This window comes from Strix aluco, chromosome 6 (genome assembly GCF_031877795.1).
Source record: "Strix aluco isolate bStrAlu1 chromosome 6, bStrAlu1.hap1, whole genome shotgun sequence".
Classification (NCBI taxonomy): domain Eukaryota; kingdom Metazoa; phylum Chordata; class Aves; order Strigiformes; family Strigidae; genus Strix; species Strix aluco.
The window spans coordinates 1,685,209-1,700,822 of record NC_133936.1 but is presented as its reverse complement, the minus strand read 5'-3'; the positions used below and the strand labels follow the sequence as shown (position 1 = coordinate 1,700,822).

Sequence of the window (15,614 nt, the reverse complement as noted above, 5' to 3'; positions counted from 1 at the left end):
TAGAAATAACAACTTGTAATTAATAACTTATGATATGACAGATAGATGCTTTTTTCTCCAGTGATAGCACTTGCTTCAGATAGAGCGGATGCTGAAAGGAGAAGGCATAATTATTAAAAAAAAAAAAAAATAAAAGATACTTTCATATCAAATTTAAGGAGAGAAGTACGTCGCTTTAACCTGTGCTCATCCTCCAGAGCTGCTCTGCTGTACATTAGTTAAGGAAGTTAATGGAAAATTTTCCTAAAGATGCATGTTTGGGATTTTCCTGTTATGGGCTGTGGCATTATGTGCCGGACTCTTTGGAGGGATGCCAGCTCACTATGGGTGGGTGTAAATGACTAAATCTAATCAGCAGCAAAATTTTTAATAATGTCTAATACTAAAGCTCTCTCTAACACCATTTCAGCCTCTGCCCAGGAGGAGATGAGTCCCAAAACTTTGCCCTTGCCTTCCTCTAAGCTCATTATTCATAATACTGTGAAAACAGAGTCAGCTCCTGGTTTCTGCAGAAGGAATATAATTCCTGGAAACAGCGACGGATGATCTGGGTAGGGGGGGGTCCCAAATACGCAGGAGTGAGGTTTGTCAAAGCGTGGGGTATTCGGACAAAATAGCATTGCTTGTGCCCTTAGCAGCAGAGCTTTGGGATGAGAATCTCTTCCCTTGGACATGGTGAACTGTAGTTTTGCAGCCTCTGTTTTTGAAATAGTGGAGAGGGGGTTTACTGGCCATTTGGGTTGGGTTTTATGCTGGAATATATGCATAAGTGTACCTCTTTCTCAGGTGCGTTGCTGGGATTTGTGTGCAGGCAGAGCTTTGCTAATGTGCGTTGCAATCCACAGCTCTGGAGAGCACTTGGTGATGGAAGCGTGTCTTAGGAGTGAGGAACAAAATGCATCGAAACCTTTTACTTTGACAAATGGATGGCTTTTTAATTATATGCGCTGCATACAGCGTGTTTGCTTCCAAACGAGAGTTTAAAATTTATACTGCAAATGAATATTAATAATATAGACAACTCGGTAAAATTTTAACAGGCCCATTAACATGATGAAGGCATCGAAGGATCTGCTGGCTGCGTACCCTGCTGATGAATAACTTCTTAGGGGAAAAAAAGGCACAAAAAAATGACAGAAGGAGAGGAAGACGTTAATGGCCTGATCTGCTGGAGGCTGTGGGGTGTGAGCCTGTGCCCACCGCAGCAGGCAGGCCCCTGGTAGGTGACCAGCAGCACCCTGACCCTGCGCTGTGGCGTGGCCCATGCCGGCCTCCAGCTGCTTTATACATTTTATTTTTTAAAGGTCTAGAAAGAAACTACATCTGCATTAAAAGAAAAGGCCTGTATTTATCTGGGCATAACTTAATGGAAGATAATCCTGAGGTAGTTCTGCAGAAGGGGTGATGCTTGTCCTGCGCAAGGATGTGGATAATGGCTCCGAGCATCAGGTGCCTCGTGCAGCTCCGCTGTTATTGCTGCGATAATCCCGGGGAGGTGGTTACAGCCAGGGCTGCTCGGGGCGGGGAATAGCAAAAAGGCATCACAGAGTTTATTGCTGGGAGTCCGAGGCTTTGCTGAGAAAACAGAAAGGGAAGGAAGAGCCGGGAAGTGAGCAGAGCTGGCAGAAAACCTGAGAATTGATTTCTTGTCCAAGGGCACGTTAGCACCTCTTAGCATCCTCTGCTTGGCGTGACAGGTATTCCCTAGAATGACAAGCGTTATTAGTTGCTGCTGTTCATCCTGAGAGGCTGTTAAATAATTTGCACCCTCGGGTTCGTTAGTGAATAAGATACATTGATTTTAAAGAAAAATTATATACCTGCAAATATTTATCTCTCCAGTGAGCTTACAAAGGGTTACATCCATGAACCAAATGCGACGCTGATTTTCCTGAGATCCAGCTAATACATTTTTCGATAGGAAGCAGGTATAAAATTCCTCCTTTGAAAGGCTACTGGCAGGAGCAGGTTTGGGAGAAGGCAAGATGGTAGATCAGGAGGCAGAAATAGCCCTGCAGCACAGCGGGGGTGGGAGAGCCTCACCCGGCGGGTGGTGGGTCCTGTACCCCGGCATTGCCCTGGGTGTGCAGCATCAGCCGAGGTAGCCGATGGGGTTGGGGTGGGGAAGGGTTGGGATGGAGATGGAGATGGGGGGTTGGGATGGGGAAGGGTTGGGATGGGGATGGGCTGGAGATGGAGGTGGAGATGGATGGATATGGGGTCGGGGATGGGATAGGATGAGGATGGAGTTGGGGATGGAGATGGATGGATATGGGGATGGGATGGGGATGGGGATACAGATGCAGATGGGAATGGAGATGGGGATGGGGGCAGGGATACAGATGAGGATGTGGATGGGGATGTGGGTGCAGTTGCTGGCCAGTCCTGTGCACTGCTCCCCTTCCTCGAGCTCCTGCAGGATTGCTGACCCACATGTTCCCCTCACGCCGCTTGTTACACCCCCATGGCATTTTGATAGCACACCTTTTACAATAAAGCTTAATTCTTTTCTTTTTTTTTAATTTTGTGTGTTGCCAATGCAAAGAAAAAGTTTCACAAGGCCTTTCCGGCCAATAATCAGCTCTTTGCAGAACAGCGTTGCTGTGGCCGGGGTGGCCGTCCCAGAGGTGTTACAGGACCACAGGAGCCCTTTGGTCATGTCGGAGGTGCGGCTCCAGCCCCGCAGCAAAGTCGACAATAACCAACTTTTCTATGCAGAGAGATTTGCATTTGAAGCAATTTGTTATCTGAAGCGTAGGTCACCAGAGTTAACCAGCCATCTGCTTCACAGGCACCGTAGACCCAATTCCAAGGACGGCTCCCGCCATTTGCATGCTTTATTAGACGTGTTCGTTCGCTAATGAGGTCTCCCTCGGAAGTCAGGTCTGAAGAAGCAGAGGGGGAAAGGTCTGGGCTTTCGCGGCAAAGGTACAGCTAATGAACAGCTGCAGAGTAAAGGACGCAGATGGAAGAAGTACTCACTCTAATTACTATTTTTCTAAAAATTGCAGGTTTCTTCCTAAACCCATTAGGCATGTGATTGCTTCCACTTCACTTAGTAAACAGAACTGAAACACATGGTGACCAGGTGAAAATACAGCATAAAGTATAAAATACTGTCCCATCTGAGGCTGTGGGAAGGGGGTAGGATTGCTTGGTCTCAGGGTGTGCTCCAGCAGGTGGGTGAGCTCAGGTGAGGTGCCTTCATGGTCGGTGGGAGCGGCGTTCAGTGCAAAAACCACCCTGGGGTCATATTTTTTTCCCAAGAGACAAAACAGAAAACTGAGCTTTATGCCTTGTGATACACTCAGATGTATTAGCAGTAGAAATCGCTATGCAAAACTAAAACTTTTATTCCGTTAGCAGTAACATAAAGTGTAATAAAATTTGTTTTTCTGGCTGTATGTCACCAGGTGCAAATCCATCCCCCGCTCCCCCTCGCTACAGCCCCGCTATTGTTTTTCTTGTGCCTTCCAAAGTTTCCTTTAATTTTCTCCTGACTTAAAGGCATTCTTGCCAGCTAAGCAGAGGATGTGTTTGCAGAGGTAGATTTAGCTTCCTGAAAACCAAATGTCATATTTCCAGTTTGCTATACTAGGATAAAACGGCAGGGTAGTTCTATTTACAGATTGCTACAGATACCATGTCAAAAAATAAAAAGCAGCAGCAGGATTTCTTCTAGAAGCCTCCAGCGATCCATGGTCATCATTTCCTTCTGATTTCTGAGGTCAGATGGGTCACTGGGATGGCCAAGTCTGGGTGCTTGGGAGGAGGACTTTTCTCCATGGTGGGAGGCGGTGGAGGAAGAGGAAGGGCAGTGCTCTGCCTCTTAGACACATTTCTTCTTCCCTGCTAATTTTTTGAAGCTTGGATCTCAGCCTGGCAGCGATGGATCTGTGAGCAGATTGCTGGTGAAGCCCTTAAAGAGGAATAAATGTATTTCATAGGACATACCTACTGCTCACTGGTGGGTTGGAATGCGCTGACACGGGCTTGGTTTGTGCATACGATGCCTAAAGCATGGGGTCTGGTTTTGCATGTGTTTGTCAATATGATGAAAATATGGAACAGCTTGGTGATACTTTAAGATCCTGAGAAGTCCAGCTTTACATTACAATTAGCAGCTCTTGCTAATTTAATACCGGGGTTATCAGTTAGCCCTGTATTTCCCTTTGTCAGCAGCACCTGCAAAAGTGTCCATAATAGTAAATGTGAATTATTCAGTTACACTTCTCTATTATTGGCTCCTTTCACCTTGAGAATGACAGTTTAAGAGCTACTGTGTGTAAATGGTAGGCACGCCAATGCCTTTTCTTTTAGACATTTAAAAACATAAAATATGTTTCACTGAAATGTTCAAACAACCCCAAGATCTATGTGCATCCACAATGGTCCATAACTGGTGAAAGTTTTTCTCCCTTGCTCATTGCAGGGATGACGTGCCAAGCCAGGACATCCTACACCGAGGACGAGGTGCTCTGGGGTCATCGTTTCTTCCCTGTTATCTCCTTGGAAGAGGGGTTCTTTAAAGTCGATTACTCCCAGTTCCACGCGACGTTTGAGGTGCCCACCCCACCATACAGCGTGAAGGAGCAGGAGGAGATGCTGCTCATGTCCTCGCCCTTGATAGCGCCCGCTGTGAGCAACAGCAAGGAAAGGAATAACTCGGTGGAATGCCTGGATGGCCTTGACGAAGTTGGCACAAAACTACCTTCAAAACTGCAGAAAATAACTGGGAGGGAGGACTTCCCCAAAAAACTCCTCAGGATGAGTTCCACCACCTCTGAGAAGGCCTACAGCATGGGGGATTTACCCATGAAACTCCAGCGGATCAGCTCGGTCCCCGGGAATTCGGAGGAGAAACTGGTGTCTAAAACCACAAAGATGATGTCGGATCCCATCAGCCAGTCGGTGGCTGACCTGCCGCCCAAGCTGCAGAAGCTGTCAGGCGGCGGCAGGATGGAAGGCAACCTTCCACCCAAACTGCGCAAAATGAATTCGGATCGGTTTACATAACCCGACGGGACTTCTAGCTATCCTTTAGAGCTTGAACTGCTTCTGGCAAGGGCAGCGTGGGCAGGAGAGCAGGCCCTCCACCAGCCGTATGTGTGCTGAACTCTGTGGTCCCCGGCGCGCCGGGAGGCAGGAGCGTCCCCTCGGTGGCGGTGGCTGCGCTGTAAGTACGAACGACGGGACGATCGGCGAACTGATGTTCGTTGGCATGTAGTATCACAACACGCATGCAATAATAGTGTGCAATTTTTGCATATAGTTTTATGGCATGACTCCTACTATATTTATACTGTATATTCTGAAAAATATGGAAAGGGGCGTTCCTTTCCCCTGTATTTCTTAAGAGTAAGTAGTAGGTAAAACATGCGAGTGGGTAACTTTCAGGGTAAGTTATAATTTGATTTGAAAATGTTTATTTATTTTTTTTCTGATGTGGATCGTGATGTTTTGTTCAACAAAGTAGTTATGGTGCATGTCTTTTTTCTTAAAAGAAGGTGTATTAATTAATTCCTAACACCAAATCTGCTAGCCTTAAATTAACTGCTGGTTTCTATTTTGCTTTAACATTTTCTTGGGGTTTCTTTTCCTGCGTCTAGGCTACTGGAAAAAACGTAAAATGTATTTCATAAGGCGTTGTTTAGAGAAGAAACTTGTATTAATAAGCCTAGGCAAAACAATAAATAAATGAATAAAATTCACACTTTAGATACGATTAGTAAAAATTTTTTAAAATCTTTGTGATTTATAAAATACGTGCAAGAAAACCATTTTAAATAAGCAGGACGTGCTTGATTTCTCATGTTGATAGAATAGCTAAACATGAAAACAGCTGAATGTCTTCGTGAAGCCAAGCAGACATTTATTCTGGACAAACTGTACCCCAAAGGCAGAGTCACAATTCCCCCTAGTCCCGCAGTGCCCAGATTTCACTCCCTCTTGCTTTGGTGGCCCAGTTGGGCCAGTCACGATGCAGGTGATGGTTGCATGATCCGTGGTCTCATGGCTGGAGTCGTGGCAAGTCCCAAGCCCGGGCAGGCCCACGGTGCACTGTCTGCCAGTGGCATCGCTCCTTACTGCTTTCTCTATGGTGAAAATAATGTTTAAACATGTTCTTAACTGAAGTTGACCCTGTGGGTTTCAAAATGAGTAATACTTTGTATAAATGTTTGGTCTGGTATCCTTCTGTGCTTGTGTTTGGGTTTCCTTTTCCATCTCGGTTTGCTGCGGCGGGGTCGAGCCGGGAGGGCTGGGTGTTGTGCAGGTGCCCCGTCATCGTGGCTTGCCGTGTTGGAGCACCCCGCACTGCCCTGGACCCTCCCCAGAATGCTGGAGGTTGGCTGTTGCAGTGCCCAGGGACTCCCCGGGTGCTCCCCCGGGTCTTGTGTTGGGGAACCACAGGCGCGTCGTCTTCCCGGGGGCTCCTTCTTGGAGGAGGAGGTCTGGGCGAGATGGAGCGATAGGCAGGACCGTCAGCGAGCCGGGTATGAAAGCCACCACCAACTGCGGCCAGGAAAAGGGCTCTGCGTGACGTCATCTGTAGGTAAAAACTCTCGAGCCCACGGCCACGTGGTCCCAGCCACAGCCCCACGTGGGCCAGGAGGTGCACGCGTAGCTGCAGTCGTGGACGGGCACTTCTGACTCACGGGCTCTGGACCGTCTTGCACGAAGGCTAACGCTTGCTACATGACAAATAACAACAGATCTGATGATCTTTGAGGAAAAAAATTGTTTTTGTTGTAAATGTTGGCGTGGAATAAGAACTCAGAAACTCAGCACTGCTGGAGGGTTGGCTCAGACACCGCTGTGGCTCAGTGCTCTCCCTGGAAGTTACAGTGTATGACCCGCCAGTTGTACACCCAAGGACTTTCTACTAACTTCCAAAGTTTCTTTTCATTGTTTGTCATGATTTTTGAGTGGCACTGCATGCTTTTTACACCTTTGGCTATAGTTCAATTCTCTGCACATTGTTGAAGGGAACGGGCGTGCGTTGCTCCCTGTGTGCTGATCCTGTGCTCTACACGCCCAGTGGGCAGATTGCTGATGTGGCAAGGGAAAATCTGGACTTCTTTTTCCCCCGTTTGCTAACACTTCCTCAGGTTATCTTGTAAAATACCGCTGGTTTTTGTACCACACGTAACTCTTCTACCAGTCCTTGACTGACAGCAAAAATAGCCATGTATAATTGCCAAGTGTCAGCAGTAAAAACACCACTAAATCCAAACCAGAGAGCCAGGAAAGTTAATCGACGTGGTAAACACTCAGCCAGTGGCACAGCCGAGTGATGAGTCCTGCCAGCAGGCTTCAGCAGGTCACTCTGGGTTTGAAAGAAGGGTCTCCAGCAGCTTGACCTCTCCTCAAAAACTCCTTTGGCTTATTTGGAGTGGATGGGGGACCACTGCGTCCTTCCCGGGATGCTGCCAGAGCGTGACCCAACCAACCCGCTGTCCTTTGTGACACTACAGTTGGACTAGATGATCATCGTAGGTCCCTTCCAACTGAAAACTATTCTATTCTATTCTATTCTATTCTATTCTATTCTATTCTATTCTATTCTATTCTATTCTATTCTATTCTATTCTATTCTATTCTATTCTGCTCTATTCTATTCTATTCTATTCTGCTCTATTCTATTCTATTTCTGCTCTATTCTATTCTATTTCTGCTCTGTCCTATTCTATTCTAATTCTGCTCTACTCTATTCTATTCTTCTCCCAAGTAACAAGTGAGAGGACAAGAGGAAATGGCCTCGAGTTGCACCAGGGGAGGTTTAGATTGGATGTTAGCAAAAATTTCTTCACCAAAAGGGTTGTCAGGCATTGGAACAGGCTGCCCAGGAAGGTGGTGGAGTCACCATCCCTGGAGGTATTTAAAAGACATGTAGATGTGGTGCTTAGGGACAGGGTTTAGTGGTGGACTGGGCAGTGTTGGGTTAACGGTTGGACTCGATGATCTTAAAGATTTTTCCAATTTTCTCTCCTATCTCCCTCTCCCTCTTCCATTCCCCTGCATGGCCCCCAGTTTTGTGGCTCTGGTCTGGAAGTGCCGGTGCAATGTGGGGTCCCCTGGGGGTTGCCCATCTTTTCTGAGTTCTGCCACCAGCTTGGGGATGGTTCATGGTCCAGTTCACTTTTCTTTATGGAAAAGTAAAAGTGACATGTCCCCAGACTAAGAGCAATGGTGTTTCACCAGCCATGCCCCGGGGCCACCACCATCCTCCCTCACAAAAATCGTGGGGAAGTGTGTCCAGCTTCCCGTGCCCTGGCGGGGCGGCTGCAAAGTCCTGCCTTTGGGAGAGCCAAGTGGCGTTTTTCTTTGGGAAACTTTAGATTGAATCTTGTGTATGAGATTGAATTAAGTAGAAGCAGTGTGGATGTGTTCTACAAACTGAACTTAAAATAGGTGACAGGGAGAAGTGCTATAGCTGTAACATATACTGGCAGTCTGAGTGGCTGCAGCTTACCCGGTAGCCTGTATAAAAATGTCTGAAGTATGTGAAACACTGGAGAAGTTGCCTCACTTTTATTGAATTAATGACATAGAAAATATTAAGTTATGATGAACTGAAAAGTTTGATTTTTTTAAATCAAAATATGCACCTGTCCTTGCTGGATGCAAGATTTCTGAGGCTTGTGGCTTGTATTGCAACGTGTTATGTCTGTTAAGGTGACAATGTATGCGTCTTTCATTAATCAGAGTGAAAGTACAAACATGGATGATAACTTTCTTTAGTTACTTATTCTAGGAAGTTACTTCTGGTTAGGATTTCATTTTCATTGGTGTGGCCGCTTTTTTTTTTTTTCCTAATTAACATTTTAGCCCAGCCCTGATGCTTATGCTAAGAAAAAGTTACTGTTTGATTGCACAGCTGGTCTGTGTTCTCTACTGCTGAATTTATGCTTGAATTATATTGTAAATTGTACATATTCAAATTAGAATAAACTAAATGCATTTTCTGGCATGCAGTCTATAACTGTATAAATGTACAAGTTTATTCGAATTATACAAAATAACAAATTCATTAATACTGCAAGCTCAGTTTTATCTAAAGCTATATTAAACTTTCAAAAATTGTTCAGTTTAAATGTGTTTGTCTTTTATCCCGACCAGTTTTTATTACTTTAATAAATGACTATGTATTCAAGCTGTTTAAGGGCTTCTGATTTCTCAGTTAGTGTGTGCAAAAGGCCAAGCTCGCGATTGTTCTTGAAAGCAGCAAAAATAAAACCTGTGTTTAGTTGAGCTGCACTTTCAGGGTCTTCGGAGATGGTCTGGCTGAGCCCAGCCCCAGGAACGGCGAGTCAGGAGTCCGCAGGCTCCTTCCTGAAGGACAGCGAAGAGCAGAGCCTGGCGTAGGTGTGGAAAACCGATTAATTCAGGCAGCCCTGGTAGGCCAATGTCCTGCTGAATTTTTGAACTTTGCATTAATTTATGAAATGCCATTTCCTCTGTGACACAGACTGGGGAGCTCTCTTTCCCTTTGTGTAGAGAAGTAGGGATTTTTGTCGTTATCTCCCCCATCCAGCCCGAGGAATTAAAGCTCCAGAAATCAGTAGAGACTATCAGATCTCTCCCCATTAGCAGAGCAGACCTCCCTCTTTGGTTTTTACTGTAAATTGCCCCCTTGGTGCCTGGGCATCACCACTCAGGGTAAGCAAGATAATATTCTGTGCTAACAGAATAAAAATAGTAGAAGAATGACAAAAACTGTGTGATGGTAGATGGTTTTTTAACTCCTTCCTCTTAAGAGGCTGCTGAATGAAGGTTACTAGAGCATAACCATATTTTGTTTTTCCCCCTTTAACTGCTCGCATTGCTCTGAGACTGCTGGTCCCCCATATGCTCATATAGATATATTTTTTCCATCCTGTTAGAAGTGGTGAGATAGTAAAAGTTGGGGGTTTCGTTGCTTACGTACCTGGTTTCCATTCAGAGTTTTATTCTCGGTGTTATTTCCACACGTTCCTGGAGTCACACAGGAATACCTGTACCTGCTGGTGGATATCCTGGCTTGCGAGGCGCCTCCTCAGGGAATCGAGGAGCCGTCCCGCGTTCAAACCGCTGCAGGCCGAGGTGTCGGTGTAATTGAATTACCGCCTGTGGATTGGTACAGCACGGGGCTGTATCAATCATCCCGCAGCATCAGGCGCAGAATACATTTGAATTTATTTCCTCAGCCATGGTTGAAGCAAAGTGAATTGGTGGTGCTTACTTGGAGATATGAAAATGAAATTGTGGGTTGGTTTTAAACACCTACATAGGAAACATATCTGGGAGGAAGGGTGAGAAAGAAAGAGAAGCATCCTGGGTATAAAAGCTCAAAAGGAAAGATATTCTCATCTTGTGTTGGGGCAAACAAGAAGATTTAAAACACCTTTAAAGGAGGTGTGAGGGCTTTATTCTGCCCACGGTGAAGAGGGAGGTGGGGGGCATCGCCAGGGAAGAGGGGGGCTCTGTGCCCAGGCAGCCCCGCAGCAGCCCCAGCCCCGCCGGCGGTTTGAGGTGTGAACGCCAGCACAGGCAAGATTTATGGATCAGGTCACTGCTGAAAGCAGCTGCATCCATATATTTTTGTCAAATATTAGATGGGGGAGACAGACGGCTCCTGAGCGTGCTGCTGCTCACACCAGCCGCCCCGTGACTGAGTGGGAGCACGCGGGGGGGCAGGAAGTTCAGTATTCACGTGTGGCAAATAGAATCACCACTTCCATGGATTCGCAGTGATTTACAGTTATGCTGCTCACATTTGCACTTTTAAAAAGGGGAATTAAAAAAAAAGAGAGTCAGGAAAAGAGAGGGGCAGAGAGAGAGCAAACTCATCCTTTTATGGCAGCCTAATTTTTGCACGGTTCTAAGTACTATTTAGCCTGAGTGCAATACTGGTTTTGTTAATCTGTTTACACCACTTCCAAGCACTCCCTGATTGCTGCAAAAATGCACTTGAATTATTATTATTCCCAAGACAAACATCTGTGCCTCATCCATCAGAGGCTGGAAGGGCCTCGCTGCTGTGCTCGGCTGTGTATGACCCCCCCACCCCACCCCACCCCACCCCACCCCAGCTCGCTGGGCGATGCCCGGGCGCAGCATCGAGCTGCTCCTCATAACCTCTGGAGCCCAGGTGAGCTGCTTCTGGGGGAGGTTGAGCAGGTTTGTGGACCGAGTTGGCCCCAAAGTCCACCCAAAGGGGTGGTCTATCCCAACCGCCTCCGTGAATTTTGCCGAGACCCAATGGGTGATGGCTTGGTGAGCACCGCACCCGCCACAGCCCACCCGCCCGACCGCGGCTTTAACACCAACACTCGGGTACGGGCTGAGCATCTTGTCACTCCCACCCAGCTGCCCTTCTTTATGAGCAAGGCAGGAGAAATTTCTTCACCGAAAGGATTGTCCATCACTGGAACAGGCTGCCCAGGGAAGTGGTGGAGTCACTGTCCCTGGAGGTATCTAAAAGACGTGTAGATGTGGCACTCAGGGACGTGGTTTAGCGGTGGCCTGGGCAGTGCTGGGTTAATGGTTGGTTAAAGGTCTTTTCCAACCTAAACGATTCCATGATTCTAAATTCTTCCATTTCACAGACATTAACTAGCTATACATCCACTGGCTGAGAGTGCTCCAACAGCTTCATCCATCAGAGACCTGCATCAGGAATAGACACGTGCATCTCCCTCGGTGGGAATTGCTCTCTTGACCCAAGTATTGTCACCATGCAGAGTCCTCCCCCAACCCAACAGGTCTACTTGTGAGCTGTGGGCATCACCAAGTGATGAATGGAGACAACCCCAATATCATGAGGGTTTTCTCACTATTAAGCCCATCTTATGGTCATGACAATTAGGCAACTCAGTGAAACCACCGAGGCTCCCATCACTTCCCTCCTGTTGGATGGGGGATGCTAACAAGAAGCGAGCAGAACACCACACATGACAACCCGTTGTGCAGTTTGTCTCTGACACTGCTTGCCAGCCCCTGTGGGGATGTCCACAGAGCCAGCACAGCCCCACGCAGCAGCTTGTCTTTCAGTGCCCATCTCTGTTCGCCCCAGGAACGGGCTTTGCCAAACCGGTGGAGGTTGGAGGAGCAGCATGAGCGTGACGTGAGGATGGGATGTGCTGGTGACTGCAAATGCCGCAGGCTCAGCAGAGCTTTGTCTGTGTGTCCAGGCACAGGAGGTAAGGCAATACACAGGTAAGAAAATATACAGTGTGCACATAATACTTTCATATATGTTTCTGAGAAAATACATAATCCGTGATGTCTGTGCATCTGTAATACTATAGGTAACAGCAGTCAAGATAGCTGTTTGCTAATTCAGATTTATTCCCCATTCCCACTCTCGAAACTTGTACATTTATTTCTGTCTAAAATGTTTGTAGGTTTAGATAAGCTTTTTGGGCACTGCCTCAGGAATCAGGTCTTTGGACTCATTTCACACCAACTGTGTGCGGTGGAAAGCTCGTGACAGATGGACGAGTGTGTGAAATAAAGCGAGGGAGAGCGCGGGCACGGCAGCAGCGCTTGCTGTCGGAATAACCTGGGGAGACTTTTCTCTTGGCATCCTCCAGACTTTCCCTGGGAAGGCTCCAGGCACGGTTTCCTTAAGCGTTCTTGGAACCTTCATCAGTAACAAAGAAAAGAAAAGCCAAATTAATGCATGTCCCAACACAGGGACAAATTAAGTCTAAAAATCAGTTTTTAGACTGGACATTAGGAAAAAATTTTTCCCAGAAAGAGTGGTCAGACAGTGGAATAGGCTGCCCAGGGAGGGGGTGGAGTCACCAGCCCTGGGTATGTTTAAGGGTCATTTAGATGAGCTGTTGGGGGATGTGGTGTAGGGGAGAACTTTGTAGAGTCAGGCTGAGGGTTGGACTCGATGATCCCGAGGGTCTTTTCCAACCTGAATGATTCTGTGATTCTGTGAAGTCCTATGCTGGGATGATGCTCAGGTTGAATATTAACACGACCTTGCACCCTGCTCCAAGGAGGAACTATACAAAATACTTATATTACTTGACAATATTGATAAATCCACACTTCATAGCAAAATTAATTTACTTTTTAAAATAAATTGCCAAGCTCCCCTTTGAGATGATAAAACGGAGTATTTTGTTCTTTTAATTAGTACAGTACTAATTTTTATTTTTCATTTCATGCAAATTGGAGAAAACTCTCAACGTGTTTCCTCAGATATATTATTTGATAATACCTTTTTCCTTTAGTCACCAAATTCTCCTTGCTAATAAGTAAAAATGGCAGCACTTGTACATTGAGGCCATTTGAAAGTAAATGTGGAGTGCTAGACAGTCAATGTAGGACTGGTTTTTCCCCCTATTATTACAGTTTAACCGTGCATTTCGGTGCCTGAGCCACGTTGCTTTAAAAGAGCACTGTGTAAGGGCAACGTTTGCTGCATGTGTCTCAAAACCAGCCGCAGAGATGGGTTCAGAAACAAAAAAATCTCATAAACACGTCTGGCTCTTCCATCTTTCTGCCAAAGTTGTTCAATCTTACCGTCTCAGTAATGAAATTATCAAATCCTAAAATACGAATGTGCATCCAAAGAGCGCATAAATATAATTTCCCATTGACGTTTATAGGAATATAGTCATTTATTCTGCTTCAGCCATTCCCTGTGGCATAAAAGTGAATGAAAAGCTCTAAGTGACGATAATTGATTTTTCTTTAACTGACTTTTGATGATATGCAACGGGGGGGAGCCAGGCGGGCTGCGCGCATGGAGCAGCGGTTAAACACCGCAAGGCAAGGTAGTGGTGTTGTGCTGGTTCCCTGGAACTTCAAATTGATGTGGTTTTCCCACTTTGGAAAACCAAAAAGCAAAAAACTTCAGCTCACTCTAAAGTTCAAGAGAGTAAATTTTTTTTAATCCTGGGCTGCAGCTGGACAGCACATGAGCTGCCTTGTGTGAGGAGCTAAAAATAGGACAGTACTTTCGACTTGGAAGATTTGAAAATGGAAGAGACAAAACGAGGCGCGCTGGCTGCGGGGTCAGCACTGGGTTAAGCTTTGGGAATCCACTTGTTGGCCAAGATGTGAACGCCCTAAGCTGGCCCGGCTGGGGCTGGCGGGGTCCCAGGGAGCTGGTTCCTGAGTGCTCCATGCTCAGCTCTGCCAGCGCATCTTCCCTGCAGATGCTTACCTGGGCAGCTTTACCCCCTAAGCTGCACCCTTAGGCTGGGCCTGTGGGCGTTCAAGGCTTCCCCACAAGCTCGGGGGAATTCAGGGCTCTAACGAGGGCTGCTGCAACTCTTGGCAGTGACCCGTGGAGTGTACGTGTGCTCAGATCATACGTGCTCTCAATGTACACACATGCACATGCAACAGAAACACTCATTTTATACAGTGACTAGTACAAATGCAGGTTTTCTCATTTCTGAAGCAGCTGCTCAGTATATCCAGCGTTGCTGTATGACAGGTATAACCATCACAAACACCCCCAAGGAAGCACTGCTGCCTCTATCTCCATATACTGAATTTCCTCCTATTTTCAATTGCTCTGCTCAACACACAGCTCAGGAACCTTTTGCTTCTGGTTCAGCAGAACTGTCCGAATATCAACAGTTGATTTGCCTTAATCGGCAATATTTCATGATGCTGCAGGGCTACAAACGCCAGCTGCATTCTCCAAGGAAAGGTCCTTCCTCCTCCTCCTCCTTGGGGAGGGGACCCATCCTTCTTCCCGCAGAGGAGTGGGGATCTCAGCGGGCAGAGCTGGCAGCGCTCAGCTTTGCTCTGCCGGGTTCATGGAAGGAACATCGCTTCATAAATGACACAAAATACAATTGAAAATGTGTGCTAGGCATTATTGATAAACATTCAAAAAACTCGATGGCCCCTTCCTAATGCATAATTTAGATTTTGATATTAAAAAAGCAAGAAACAACAGTTTCTTTGACAAGACCTATTCTTAATTTTTATATAATATTCCTGAAGTCTCTGTTATAAAATTAGGGTGTCATGTGTCAGCTCCACTGCAGGTCCTGCAGGGTGCAACTGTTTTATAAGCAGTCATTTGTACTGCTGCACACACACACTATTGGACTAGAACACGAGGCCTCCATATGGATACCTTGATACCACTGCATAATTTATATGTTTTATATTATATTTTTCCTTGTGCGTACATGCTTAGTTTGCTTAGCCCTCAGGAAATTTATGCGAAGGAAATGGCCCACTCTGTAAGAAATGCTCTGATCCTTCAGTACCAAAGTTAATGGAGCAGAGAGACAATAATGGAAGAATGTTTTTAAGTGCTTGTAGGTCTAGGTGTTGTGGAGACAATTTATTGTCTTCTTAAATCTAGACATCAAAATCTTAACCTACAAACAACTGGATGTACAGAAAAAAATGCTGATTTAGCTGTCAGTCCCTGTCCTCTTTACCCAGGCTGCTGTTTCTGTCTAGCAGTAAGTGAGTTGGAAGTGCTCGGGCGCTTTCTGGCGCTCTCCAAGCATTGCACATCATTCTGCCTTGGGCTGAAAACCCCGGCACGGTAATAAGATTATGAACTGTTCTCTTCCTTCTGCAGAGGCGCTTCAGGGATGCCCGGGACTCGGGGTGCTGCGGTATTTGGGTATTGAGTGGTT

The 15,614-nt window shown here is 46.3% G+C and overlaps 1 protein-coding gene across 1 annotated transcript in view; it reads left to right on the top strand.

Annotated features, from left to right (window-relative positions):
- KCNJ3 (potassium inwardly rectifying channel subfamily J member 3) overlaps positions 1-9,095 on the top strand; it is a 52,452-nt gene extending 43,357 nt beyond the window's left edge. Inside the window, exon 3 of the mRNA XM_074828438.1 lies at positions 4,433-9,095. Coding sequence (XP_074684539.1) covers positions 4,433-5,016 — 584 coding nt within the window. The 3' untranslated portion in view covers positions 5,017-9,095. The remainder of the gene's footprint in view (positions 1-4,432) is intronic.
- The last annotated feature ends 6,519 nt before the right edge of the window (positions 9,096-15,614 follow it).